Here is a 14,565-nt window from a genome sequence, read left to right on the forward strand (position 1 = left end):
TAAAATGAAGGTTCAGAGTCAAGCTGTAGGCCTCGAGACAGCCAGTAACACACGAGTGACCTTTAGATTTGTTTCTGATATAATTCCCAGTGTGGGGAGCAACATCAGCTACAGGATATTTTGAGTTTGAACCTCTTGTTTATAATCCATCCATTACAACAAATGAACAAGCCCCTCGCTCTGCGTCCTACCCGCTGTCACCTAGCCCTCCTAAATCTTACTGTTTTTTCTACCTGTCGCTGTTGATTTGCAGACAGGCCCACCGGGAGAGACGGGAAATAAAGGACCTGAGGGCGGCCGAGGACAGCAAGGGAAGGAGGGCAAGCCGGGTCAGGTGGGCCCGCGTGGCATGCAGGGCGACATGGGCGTACCAGGCCTGCCGGGGGGCCAGGGACCAGCGGTAAGACGCTTTTATCTCCAAACTATAAATATTTATATCATATTTAATATATTTGGTTTGCTGAGGCAGCACCTCAGGGCCACGTTCTATGCAGAGACTGTGCAGTGGCCGCAGAATCACCGCAGAATGGAGCTCACTCCTGGCTCCAAAAAAACCAAGATGGCGACGGCCATGAAGCCAAACTTGAGGCACCAAAATGGCGGTCCACAAACCAGTGGGTGGTGTCACAGTGGCTCCGTCCACTTCTTATATACAGTCTCTGCAAGACTAAGAAGTGGACGGAGCCACTGTGACACCACTTCATGGCCGTCGCCATCTTGGTTTTTTTGGAGCCAGGAATGAGCTCCATTCTGCAGCCACTGATTGGTTAGGTTTAGGCATGACCTGCCTGTGATTGGTTAGCTTAGCGTCAATTTTCCTCTAAATGGGACCATAATTTACTAAATGTAAAGTAACGTCCACTTCCTTTTATACGATCAATGGCTTCATGTAATGTTTGTCTCATCACTATCAACAATCTGTGTTCATTCAGGGAAAATCACCAACTGACACACACATCAAACAGGTCTGCATGAGGGTAATGCAAGGTAAGTGTTTTAATTCAATTGTTTGGCCATAAAGTGCTTAATCAATGGTGAGTTCAATCTGATCGGTTGGAACAAGCTGATATATGATATGAAATATATTGTGACTCCACCAGTGGTGAGGAAACTTTGACCATTAGATAACTTATCTTCATGCGGCTTAAAGGGTCACCCAGAATATAAAAACACATGTTTTGTCACTCAGTTTAAGCAGTAAGTTTAAGAAGTGCCTATAAAAGCTGTAAACATACACGGACTGAACCTTTAACGTTGCTCCCTGGAGGAGCGCCAGCTGCTAAATATAAATGTCACCGTGTCCTCCTGTGTCACAGAGCAGCTGGCCCAGCTAGCAGCCAGCCTGAGCAGGCCTGAGTCGGGCATCGCCGGGCTACCAGGTCCCCCCGGCCCGCCTGGACCCCCGGGCCCCACCGGAGAGAACGGCTTCCCCGGACACACCGGATCACGTGGACTTCCCGGTCTGAAGGGGCCAGCTGGACTAATGGGACGCAAAGGAATCAAAGGTGACAACAATGTCGGACAGCGAGGTGGAGTCAGGAGGTTTTCAGTGGCCTGCTGATGGGGGCTGGAGGAGGTCACATGATCAACACTTATGACCCTTGTGACATTGCAATGGGAGCCAAATCTGAGCGGAGCGTTTACTGACAGATGGAGCAGGAGAACCAAGAGAGAGGAAGGTCTCATGGCACTGAAATGTGCATTTTTGTGCATAATATGGGACCTTTAGGAAACTGTTATTAGCAACACATCCAAAATGGCTGATGGTGACTTGATGATTAAAGCTGCAGTGTGTCGCCAAACGAGTTCCCACAATGCTGATAAAGCCTGTCACTAGTAAATCTCTCTATATTTCACAGAGTTTTTAAATCTGGTAGTGAAGAGTTCTACGTCAACCAGCTCTTTATTTTAATTTTTCCATTAAAAAAAATCTCGTATCGAGGGAGGAGAACTTTGGAAAAAAAGTTTCTGATGCTAAAAAGAGACTTTGAGGAAGAATTAAAGTCAAAAACAGGGAAGCGATCACCGTGTTTCTGTAATTACTCTCCCTGCCAGGAGGGGGAGACAAAAGCTTAAGGCCTTGATTCCTCCAACAAACCACACGAGTGAGATTTATCTGACTTTTTCAGGGGAAAAACAAATTAGTAATTTTTGGATTTTTCCTCCGTTTGGCTTCCATGCTGCATCCAGAGTTCAGCACACAGGCTTCGGTTCTCGTTTGTTGTGGCTGCTGCTCAGTTCTGGGGTCTGATTTCTGGATGTTAAGGAGACGCGATATGAGGCCTGGATCTTGTGGATCCACGTCGTCATAGGAGAGGGAGAAGTCAGGACTTATAAACCTTATTGAGGAGATCAGCCAGACACAACTGCTCCTCATCCAGCACAGTCACCTTTCTCATAAAACACATAGAGTTTGTGCAGAGTTTTATTAGTTAATCTTTGTTGTTTTTTTTTTATTTGCATGTGTCCTTTTTTTTTCTCCTTTTAATTTGTTCTTATTTATATCCTGTTTTTTTTGCGATGCTGCAGCGAGTGACCTACTTCCCCCCTCAGCGACCAATCAAGTTCCTGTTAATGTTAATGAAGGAGCGCATGAGGAGTGAAGCCTGAGCTTGAACTTCAGCTAAATATGGCTTCTTCAATTATGGAAGTTCCCTTGGTGATCGTCGTGTTCCCTGTCTGCAGGTGACCAGGGCGACAAAGGGGACAGAGGACCCACAGCGAGAGGACCCAAAGGAGCACCAGGTGCCCCCGGTTTAACAGGTAAATGACAAGCATGACCAAGATATCTGATTTTAGAACAAATGCCCTCAATTCCTCACATTTATTTTTGCCTGAAGGGAAATCCTGCTTCAGGTGGACAAATCACTGTCCATCACTGAGGAAAATACTATCATCTGCACTGTCAAAGTCCCTTTTTACGGCGTTTAATACGATTTCATGTCACATAATCACAACTTTGGGGGTGTGGGATGATCTGAAATTTAGAATAAAATGGGTGTGTTTTCTTTTTGTACGATTGCTTTAATAAAATACATGATTATGTCCTAAAATTGTTTTATCCTAAAAGAAACATATCAGTTCATCAGTTTATATGACCAAAGATCTAAAGGTGGGTGTTGTTCGAGATTCCTCTGGTGCTTCTATTGATCTAATCCTGACACCATACCTGAGTTCTAGTTATTTATATAAAAAACTGAGAATCTATTTACATATAAAACTTTTTTAATTTAACAAAATTAAGTTTTCAAATGTTAAATGTTGTACAAACACATGCAGCCACACAAGAACTTAAAGGAGAACTCTGGTATTTTGTAAACCTGGGCTCTATTTGTACATATTTTGGTGTCTAAATGACAGGTAGGCACAAAAAGTGTTGGAATTGGTCCAGTAGATCCTTTCAGCCACCAGCCGTGAGCAGGCTGTAACGTGATCCTTTGGGGCAACTGCACCTGATCACAGTAGGTCCACTAAAAGTGCTTGTTTGATCCACTGACAGGCTCAGAGTGTTATTCTAAGTGTGTGACAGCATCATGGAAAGGATCCCTACAGAGAGAGACCTGGAAGATCCTTTTGGTTTAACCACAAACAGCCGTTATATCAGTGTCCTCAAAGCCACCAGACTCCATTGACAAAAACGGCAATTTAACCTCGCAGAGCACAGGAGTTGCTGGTCTGTATTGCTCTCTTCAAAGGCACCAGACTCCATTAACAAAAACAGTAATTTTACCTCTTGTTGATGTTTGATATGATTTTGGTGTTTTAAACTAAGTCTTTAAAACACCAAAGTCACTCAAAGTCCATTGGTCTTGTGAGGTAAAATTACTGTTTTTGTTAGTGGAGTCTGGTGGTGTATGCTTTAAAAGGCACAGTTGCCGCACAGCAACACCAAAACATTTTTCCCTTATTAGTCATTTAGACACTAAAATATGCATTTACTGGACATTGGAGATACATTTATTTAGATTAAGGAGCATTTCTAAAAGTACTGTAATCTAAAGAGTGTAAACAGACAAAAAAACTGAAGAATCTATGTTTTCTTCCTCCTCCTTCAGGTGAACCCGGCCGAGCGGCCTACGGCAAAGACGGTCGTGACGGAGAGAGGGGACCCCGCGGTGTTCCCGGTCTAACTGGCGTTCCTGGGCCTCCCGGTACTCCCGGTCTGAACGGCTACTGTGAGTCGTCACAGTGCGTCCTGCCCATGGTGGCGTCGCCGGTTTCTGCAAAGGACTCCGGCATGAAGGGCCCCAATGAGATGTGAAGAGGGGCCGCAGCGGAAAACTGAGAGACTGGAGGAGACACCAGCGCTCAGTGGAAGATTTGTCCATTTGGGTTTTGTCACTTTTCTTGTTTTTGTTTTAATTTGGTCAGCTCATTTGGAAAGTGATTTTGTTCTCTGGACGCCATCTTTGTGGTTCTAAACTGACATGGAGGTGGACACTGAACAGCACACCTCACCTGTTGAAACTCCTTTACATAAAAAAAAAAAGAAAAAAAAGTTTCATTTTACCTCAATTTTGCCATTTTGCCATCTTTGTACTGTAAAGATTTGAGAAACGAAGAACTCACTGAACATGTACAAACCCACCAGCCCCATTTCTGTCCGAGCAACAAGGAGGCGAGTCTGAAAGCTTTTCTGTGTGTTTATGTAAATGTGTCAATACGCAAAATTATACTGCTGGAAGACGTACATTTTGTTTGTGAGTATCTTTGCTGTTTATCCACTTAAACCCCCCCCCCACCCTGTGTCTTCTCCTCTAAATGTAGGATATGTTTGATGATTTCTCTGTCATGACGACTGTTGTTTTTGTGCTTGGAGGGTGGCGATGTGTGAAAACCTCTCTGGCAGTTTTATATGACTTCTTATTTATTATATCAAGGTTCAAAGTGACATCTTCGAGTTGTACAAAGGAGGAAATAAACACATTTTGATAACCTCTTGCATGTTTTGTATGGACGAGTTTGGCCCCCCCCCCCCAAAAAAACGAGCAGGACTGCGCTTAAAAAAAACTAAATAAAATCTAATTAAAAGTGAATTTAATCCTACAAATCCAAACGTGACAATCTTGGTGTGAAGATAAAACATGCCAGACGTTTTGAATGTTCCCTGTGACTCATGAAACATATTTCTTTCTGGTGTATTGATTTAAAACAACAGCGATTAGATTAAATTCGTATTAAGGAGACAAAAAATTAGGAGGAATATATATATATTTTTTTACTATTTTGCCTTTGGAGAATAAAGCAGAAGTTTCAGTATTAGAAAAAAATACATCAGGAGCAATATTTACAATATTTACTTATTTTATATTTTTTTGCATTTTGAGAATAAAGTAAAAAAAATTCTTTTTTTTATAGATTAAATCAAGTTTGACTTTAATCTTGAAATGTTTATTCTCAACATTTCAATTTTATTATTGAAATGCCAAAACAGATGAACAAAATAAAAAAATCTAAATCCTGAGTTATTTTTCTGATTTACTCTTAAAATGCAAAAATACAAATAAATAAAATTAAATAAAATAAAAAAATAAATAAAATCTAGCTCCTGATTTATTTTGTTGATTTATTCTTAAAATGCAAAAATACAAATAAATAAAATAAAATAAAAAAATAAATAAAATCTAGCTCCTGATTTATTTTGTTGATTTATTCTTAAAATGCAAAAATACAAATAAATAAAATAAAAAAAATAAATAAAATCTAGCTCCTTATTTATTTTGTTGATTTATTCTTAAAATGCAAAAATACAAATAAATAAAATAAAATAAAAAAATAAATAAAATCTAGCTCCTGATTTATTTTGTTGATTTATTCTTAAAATGCAAAAAAAAAAAATTTAATTGCATTCCTCCAAAATATATAAAAGAAATAAAATTCACTGATTGAGTCTGAGATGACTGGATGCATTCAAACCATAAACCAAAGCTCAGAAAAAATTAAAGGTAGTTTTAAATGTAATATTAAGCTTCAGTCTTCTAAGACTGATTAAACAAAAGCTCTGTTAAACCCCCTCGGTGTTTCCTCTGGTGAAATCAAGCTGAATGTCGTTCTTCCTCTGCTTTGAATCAGCTGGAGTGGATCACAGATAAAACTGCTTTGGGAATAAAACCTAAATGCTGCTGGCTGTGTTTTTAAAAGTGACCATAAGGGGGCACATCAGAGGGAGGCGGCCATGACAGCATCCTGCTCCTAAAATCACTTTCACAGCTTCAGACTTCACAGGAAGTGTTTGAAGTTCATTCGACAACATTTTTGCTTTTTTTTTTGGTGTCATTTTCCTGAATAAAACATCTTGTAAATCCAATTTTGAGGCACATTTTAAAACTGCCACCTGATTGCACCACATAAACTGTTCGTACCTGGTTTACAGCTTATTAAGTTGTTTTGCCAATTATTTATGAAGGATTAGGTGAAGAAAGTAAAAGTAATTTCTGTAAACAAAATCAACAGATTTTAATTTTCCTGTCAGTATCTTTACAACCATTTTGATTTTTTGCCCCATAAAAGTAAGCACGTCTTTTTTTAAACTGTATATAAATATTTAGAGGCTCAATCAGATTCGATGCAGCTGAAAGCCTTTAAAAAAAACTTTGTAAATTAACTGTGAATTTAATAGTTTTCGTCCATTCACACGCCTTTTTCCTGACAACCACCACGACAATAACATAATTAATAACCGCTGAAAATAACCAGCCGGTAACTCTGTTCTTTGTTGTTTTTCAGTGTATCATTTAATGTACTCTCACAAGTTGGTGAACAGGTACAACTTTGTCGCTCACGGTACTAAATCACACATCCATTGATAGTATAAATAGCCAACCTAATAATAATAATAATAATAATAATAATAATAATAATAATAGTACACATTTTCAAATACATAAAATCATCAAGTATCCAAGTCTTAAGTTACGGACATCAAATAAAAAGGCATACAAAATATCGCAGACGTTGGAAGTCCAGTTTGAAGCAAAAAAAGGTTTAAAAAAATAATAATAAAACTGAAAAAAAAAAAAATTAAATCACATTTTGGACATGGCAGTTAATTAGTAAACAGAAGGTTTGATAGAGAAAATAAAATAAAAACGAGTTCCTAGACTTTCAATTGACAAATATTGCAACAATTAAGCATTTTATATTAAAAAATAGTTACTGAAAGGGCATAAGTGAGTGTAAGACTTCCTGCACAAGACAAAGGCAACGATTTCTTTTTTTTTTTTTGTCGTTTTTTTTTTTTTTTTGTAGTTGTTGTTGTTGTTGTTGATCCGAGTAGAAAAATGAAACACCTTTTCCAAATGCCGGCGGGAGTCGACTCCCGCCTCGGTTGCCTTTGTTCCACTTCGATTGTAAGGCATTTATGGATGAAACCATCTGATTTGAAGGAAGGCATACCTCTTTCTAGTCAGTCTTGAAACAGAACCCTAACATTGAATCAAACGGGGTGTTTTAATAACTGCTCACATGAAATTAAAAACATCTCTTCTTCTTTCTTTTTTTTGTTGTTGTTGTTGTTGAGCACATTCTCAGGCTATGTAACCGCACTGGCCAATCGAAATCTTTGGGATGCGTTTGAAAACAACTAATCCGACACCTTACAATGATACACGACTCGGCGCTGCCCTTCCTTATCTAGTTTTTCGGGCACATGAAGAGAAAACACTGTGATTCCGGTTCACACAACTAATTTTTCATCATCACCTTCAACTTGTTTTTTTCTTTTTTCTTCTATGTGACACTTGATTTTGAACCTGGAGCGGGAAAAAGGGGGACAGTTGAATTACCAATCCTGGTTTTTCCAAAGTAAAATACTTGAACACAATGACTGAGAAAACAAGCCTGCTGGGTAAATAAGCGAGTGAGGTTGGATTGAGCTCTTCTGTTGTTGTTGTTGTTGGTGGGTGTTGGCGTGGCTCAGGGTTCGGCTCTACTGGATGCAGCAGTTATTGCGATGGCCGTTGGAATCTTTGAAGCGCAGGCGCATCTTTGGACGATATTTCTCCAGGTAGAACAGCTGCTTGCTGTTGAACGCTCCTCTGCGCTTCCTGGAAGACAACAACAGGACGAGTATTCAGCTCAGCAGCTCAACTTTAAGGCTTTTCAAGACTTTTTAAATCTCACAGTTTGACTCTGGAGGTTGGCTAAATAGTTAAAGTTTGCTGACAAGAACAGTAAAAACCTAAAGAACACACATTCAGCAGCACATCCACTCATCTGCCATCTGTCCTCATGTGTTCTATGTTCAATGCCGAAACAGGATAAGAGGCATTTGAAGTCAAAAATGTGATTTCTCACAACATTAAATGCACTTGGAATGGATTTTAGATCAGACAGCATTCAATAAATAATTATTTAAGACCTTCCCAAGCAGAATTAAAGACTATTTCATACTTTTAACTAGTAAATGTGAATTTTTTTAGGACCTGCAGCCGCCCTGGGAACAACAAACAACATATAAAATCATCTTTTAATCATTACTAGCTGTGATATAATATAAGCAGGATAACGCTCAGCAAGCGGCGGCCATTACCGCAAGACGAACCCCTTCAGGCTGATTCAAGACCTGCAAGAACCAGCGGGGTTCATTCTGCAATAACGAGCGGCTCGCTGCTGAAACCGATCAAACAGAGAAACCACAAGGAGACCACTTCGTCAAAGGTAACGTAACCTGCGTGTTTATGTGTCCGTTTCCTTACTTTTTAACCTTAACCCTTTCATGCATAGAGGTGACTTCAGTGTGCAGCTCTTCAGAAGCTGTTTTCTTGTATATGCATGAGTTTTGATGGCGTAGCTGCACATCAGCCGCTACAGTGAAGCTACTACATCATCTCATCCACTCAGAGTGAAGCCAAGATGGCCGACAGACAGACAGAAACACCAAGGTGCTCATTTTCTTTCTGTTCAAACCTTCTAGAAAAAGAAACCCTTAGTAAGAAAGATATGGGGACATCAAGTAACATCTAAGGAGTCATGCACTTGCTAAATTTTCCAAGTATTGATTTTATATTGGGAGGAAATTATGATTAATCACATGTCCACTGAAGTGTACATCATGCATCAGTAGCTGTATTTCAACTAGTGGACATGTAAATATATCTTGAGAGAATTTGGGGTGAAAAAAAAAAAGTTAAAATCTTGTTTTTCAGCCTGAAGATGAATAAAACACTGAGGTTATCATAATTCATGCATGAAAGGGTTAAAGCTTTATTTTTTTATTTGCTCTGGTGGAGTTTGGACCCCTCCAACTGAACAACACGTGCTAACGATAACATTTCTTTTGTAGTTTCACCTAAACTACCAGCAGCACCGGCTTTCCTCCATCTCGTCTTTTCTGATTTTCCCTTCCTGCTCTCCATCTGTGCAGTCACGTAATATCATACATGAACCGTGACGCCGGATTTGATCCAAATCCAACATTTTCGTCCTCATCTTTGAAGCTTTCTACAAAAACTTAAATTATGATTTCACAGAAAACACTTGGGACTCAAACAATGACACCTCACACACACACTTCATCACACTCCCTCCACTCTTCCTACTGAGTCACTCTTATGTGATATCTCGTCTATTTACAGCCATGACTCATCCCTCCCTGCTGTACCGAACATCCAGTTTCTGTGAGTAATGCGTCGACATAAAGCAGGACGTACGGGCGAGGCTCCACATCGCCAGGACGACGGGCATGTGCACATATGGCAGGAGACGAGTGATAACGACCTGCTGTACGTGAATCCCAAAGGTGCTGCACGTTTGATGGAGTGTGCCGTCTCTGTTGCACAGTTTGTTCAGCAGAGAGCACTGACATGGTCGTTTATCAGCTCTTAATGGTACAGCTCAGTCCAAACCCTCGATATAATAACCAAACTGAACTGCATTTAAGAGATTTTATGTGTTAATATTAAAAAAAAAGGTCTAATAGTTCACATACATACCACATAACCTCTCTCTTCCATTGTTTGGACGGTTCTATCTAATGAAAATGCCCAAAAATGAAATATCTGCAGATATATTGTCAGATTTTTAAAAAATTCCTATAACCTCTGCAGCGCCGCCAAACAGTTTTCCATCGTCACGTGTGTGTGTCACTTACTGTCGAATGAACTGGACAGCATCTTCATATTTCATCCCACATTCGATCAAGGCGAGCGCGACCAGAACAGGAGCTCTGCAGGGGAGGAAATAAAGGTAAAGTACGTCCATTTGGCCAGAAGTTTAATTTAAAACCAGGGCTTTTCATGTCACAATGGGTGAGTTTGAGCTTTGTTTTCTCAATTCACTAAATCAAAAAGTAAAGGAGATGTTAAAACTCTACAGTGAATTGAAGGAAGGACCTTAAGAGTGAAACGTGCACAGAATTATTACAAAAAACTCTGGAAATTAGCTTTTTTTGTCACAATAGTTGTTCTTCCATCTTTTCGTTTCATTTTGGTATAAAACTCAAATCCCCGTGGACACTTTCATCCGTCTGTCGTGATGTTTCCTCACTACGAATCCTTACGGTGCTTTTGTCTTTGATTCGATCTATTATCAGAAAGACCCTCATTGTTTTTTTCCCTTGTGGGAGTTCAGATTGAGATTTTCTATAAAACACTAACCGTGAGCGATTTCATGATGAGTCGTGTACGGCAACACTGAAGGAAATTCTCACGAGGGTAAATCTGTGGTTTTGTTTTTCAAGCCACAACAGAAACTGTGTGTCTTAATCTATTTATCATCATTTCTTGGGAGGATCGTCAAATACCTCATATCCTTAAAATCCACCCACCCTCAGCTCAAAGGTTACAGAAGTCAATAAACCAGATTAATTATCAAAATTGAGCCATATGTGGAAAAAAAATATGTTTTTTCATCAAATTTGACTCAAAAAAGGCCGAAAACGTGTTGATCCAGAACAACAGTGAATGTAGAAACACAAACTAAATATCTGTGAACCCTCCAGAAGTGATTCGAACTATTTCCATGTTTTATTTCCTGAGTGAGGCTCATTTTTATGAGCAGAGAGCGACTATTATTTACTCTACTAAATGATGCTAATGTTTATTATTTGCTAATAAACCAAAGATATTCAACTTACAATGATAGAAATCAGCAATTTCTCACATTTGAGGATTTAGAAACTGAGTGTTTGACATTTCTGATTCTCGATATCAGAGAAGACACAAACAAAAGGAAGTTTCATCAACAGAAATCCCGTGTGAGATATCATCCCGTGCGACGAGAACATAATACTTTAATCTCTCTATCTGTCTGTGAGTGCTGCTCACCTCCCCAGGCCTGCCACGCAGTGCACAGCGATGCAGCAGCCGGGCTCCTCCCTGAACTTGAGCTTCAGCAGGTTCAGCCAATCATCCACGATCTGGTTGGAGGGTGGAGCCCCATCGTCAAACGGCCAATCCTGGAACGGAAGAGGGAGGAAGAGGGAGGAAGAGGGAAATGACGTCATCAAGTACAGTTTCTGGGAAACTAAAACAAAGGAAGAGTGAGGGCCGGAGCCAGCTGTGGGGAAACAGAAGTGTTGTTGTAGAGGGAGGGATGGATGGAGGGAACTTCTTCCTGTATCAGTGTCTTCTTTAAAAAAAAAAAATGACCCACTTAATAGGCAAAAAAAAACTCATTGAGCTACGATAATGAGTTGATTAACTGATTATTCAATCAATAGAAACTTGATTGGCAACTCAACTCATCTTTTAACTCATTTTTCAAGCAGAAATGCCAAAAAATTTGATATTTTCTGGTTTTCAAATGTGAGAAGTTTCTGCTTTCCTCCATCTTACATAAACTAGACGTGTGATGAAGTCACTTTAGGATATTATTTAAGCTTTTCTCACCGTTTCTAATGTTTGGAGAAAATAATCTCCATTAATAGTGGGTGAGAAATATTATTGTTAGCTCCATTGCTAATTCCGACTCTCCAGAGGCAACAAAGCTACTTAATTTGTGCTACAACAATGATCCTATTTCCCGTTTTGAGAATAAATGACTAATTCAAGTTATTTATAAAGCATGAAATGTGAAAGCCTCTCAGGTTCCAGCTGCTTTTCTCTGGTTTATACTGCTGCAAATTGCAAAACTGGGGTTTTTAAATGTTCATGCAACAAAATAAAACAATGGAAAGATGTCAACTTACGCTTTTGGAAATTGTGTTTAGCATTTTTTATCTGCTTCACTTCCTAATCCATCTTCTAAAACAGAGGCACTCTTCCCCTCAATTTATTAGATTAAACGAGACGTAATGCACATAATGTGTGCACAGAAACCAGCTTTATTGATTTATCCCCAGTTGCTTGTTGCTTTTTAAGCAACGTTTCTGCATAACAAGTCTAAAAACTCACTAAATCTAGGGATAAAGCTACCGTGTTGGCAGCAGGGAACAGACACAAGCACTGAGCTCAACGTTATGATCGTGCTTAGTGAGTTATGTGTTTTATTAATGGAAAGTTTTACATAACACGGGAAGAAAACAGAGCACAAACACTGGGATTAAACCGAGTGTGTGAGTTCAGGGAAGAAACAGAGCCGGAGGGTGAAAACGGGCAAAAAAATACATGGAGTTTGGTTTGATGCATCGACAGTCATGAGGGAGTCAGGGGGGTGTTTGTAGGCTTCAACTCACCAGAACTTGGATCCCCTCTTTCACCACCAGGGTGGCATCATAAGTGGCCTCACACACTCTCACAACGGTGGTCACTCCATACTTCTTCAACTCCTGGAAACACACAGGAATTATTTGAAAACAGAAGTGGACATGAGCAGGATTTTAAAGTCCTCTAATGTTTTATTATCTTCTTCTTATTATTATTATTTCTAGTCGGTGACAGTGGGGCTCACCTCGATGAACTTGTTCAGGGTGGCGTTGGTGGGGTTGTGGGTAATGAGGAACCTCATGTTCTTGTAGGTGATCTCCACGGGCGCTGGTCTGTTCATACGAGCCATTGTGACGACGTGACAGAAAAAATAAAATAACGAAACCCAAAAGTCTTCCACAGAGTAAAAACACTAATGTAAACACTTAGTTGAACTCGGAGGGAATGTCAAACAAAAACGTCCAACGAGCTTCTAGAAAAACCCAGGAACAGAAAATCCTCCGGTTGGCAATTCTGAACGAAAATACGAAGGCTGCGACAGGAAAATGGGGAAATCTGAGGAGCTAGCGGGGCCGAAAAAGGGGGGCGGACAATCAGAGAAACAACTCAAAACCCTCTCCTTTGGAATAAAACAAAAGAAAAGGAGGAAAAGAAAAAACAAGGCTGGTTCCACCTTGATTCGGGCCAGGCGGAAGCCGACGAGGGCAGTGTGCAGCGGGTGGAGTTACCCCATCCAGGCCGAGTTGTCGCTGGTTCTGGGAGGCGTCCCGGTCCTGCCAACTTTCCGGGGTCCCTCCTGTGGCTCAAGTGCGTCGGATCGATGGCGAGTTTGGCTGTTCACTCGTCTGCATAGGCAGCGTGCTGAGCCTGGCAGTAGTCCCCACTGCCCTTCAGAAACTCCATAAATGTGTGACCCAGAACACCACAGAACTGCTGCAGGACACAGAGAGGGGGACGAGGAGGAGAGGGAAGATGCTTTTAGAAACGCCGATTTCATAATAGAGACAACACATAGGGCTTCTGTCGAGGTTTGATAGAGGTGCTCTTTGTTAAGCCACCGAAACGTGACAAAACAGATGGTGGTGTACTAGCCGATCCTCATTTCTCAGAACCGGTTCCACTAATTTATCTAGAGAACATACCGGCCGAGAATACCAACCTTTTGTGCCGTTTATTCTGTTACGTGACAGACACGCTGATCTTAACATATTCTTCACAATTCTCATAACTGCGGGACTTAAAGGGTAACATTGGTATTTTTAAACCTAGACACTATTTCTGTTTTATATTTTGGTTTCAAAGTGATTGTCTCAGCTGTGAGACAGGCTCTAATGGCTGTCCGGTTAAAGGAAGCCCCCTAAAAGTGCTTGTTTTAGCCACTGACGGGCTCAGATTGTTATTCCAAGTGTGTAACAGCATTATGGAAAGGATTCCTACAGAGAGAGACCTGGAAGATCCTTTTGGTTTAGTCACAAATAGCAGTTTTATATGCATCTTTGAAGCCACCAGACTCCATTGAGAAAAACAGCAATTTTACCTTGCAGAGCATGGGAGTTGCTGGTCTGCCGCTGCCTTTACTGATCAGTTTCTTTGTGCTATTGTGTGACTTTGGTGTTTTAAAGGATGAGCACACTTTTTGTGTAACACACAGTAACACAAACAAACCAACCAATTAAAAGCAGCGGTGAACCAACCGCTCTGTGTTCACTAAGGTAAAAATCACAGCTTTTGTGAATGGAGTCTGGTGTGTTTGCAGAGAGCGATATAACGGCTGCCAAATGCTCTCAGAGCCCACAGTGGTATTAAAATGTCTTATTTTGTCCAACCAATAGTTCAAAACACATTCTGCTTACCATCATAGACGAGTAAGAATGACTTAAACCATTAATAAACTATCAAAATAGTTGCTGATTAATTTTCCGGTTAATTCGATTAATGTTTGCAGGTTAGTTGTCAACAAAAAAATGCATTAAAAAAATAC

General features: G+C 40.2%; 1 protein-coding gene across 1 annotated transcript; it reads right to left on the reverse strand.

The window, feature by feature from the left end:
- Positions 1–7,250: 7,250 nt before the first annotated feature.
- On the reverse strand, positions 7,251–13,418 carry ptp4a1 (protein tyrosine phosphatase 4A1). Its single transcript, XM_070856609.1, has 5 exons — positions 12,829–13,418; positions 12,614–12,706; positions 11,265–11,395; positions 10,091–10,165; positions 7,251–8,045 (listed from the first exon to the last, which is right to left on the reverse strand). The coding sequence occupies exons 1-5, from the start codon at positions 12,931–12,933 to the stop codon at positions 7,928–7,930; spliced, it is 522 nt and encodes a 173-aa protein (XP_070712710.1). The 5' UTR covers positions 12,934–13,418; the 3' UTR covers positions 7,251–7,927.
- Positions 13,419–14,565: the final 1,147 nt, after the last annotated feature.

This window comes from Pempheris klunzingeri, chromosome 3 (genome assembly GCF_042242105.1).
Source record: "Pempheris klunzingeri isolate RE-2024b chromosome 3, fPemKlu1.hap1, whole genome shotgun sequence".
NCBI lineage: Eukaryota > Metazoa > Chordata > Actinopteri > Acropomatiformes > Pempheridae > Pempheris > Pempheris klunzingeri.

Coding starts and splice junctions, on each gene's coding strand:
- ptp4a1 (XM_070856609.1), bottom strand. CDS start 12,933: ATGGCTCGTATGAACAGACCAGCGCCCGTGGAGATCACCTACAAGAAC. Junction 11,396..12,613: donor AAGAGGGGATCCAAGTTCTG/GTGAGTTGAAGC, acceptor CTTCCGTTCCAG/GATTGGCCGTTTGACGATGG. Junction 10,166..11,264: donor TGCGTGGCAGGCCTGGGGAG/GTGAGCAGCACT, acceptor CCTCCCCTGCAG/AGCTCCTGTTCTGGTCGCGC.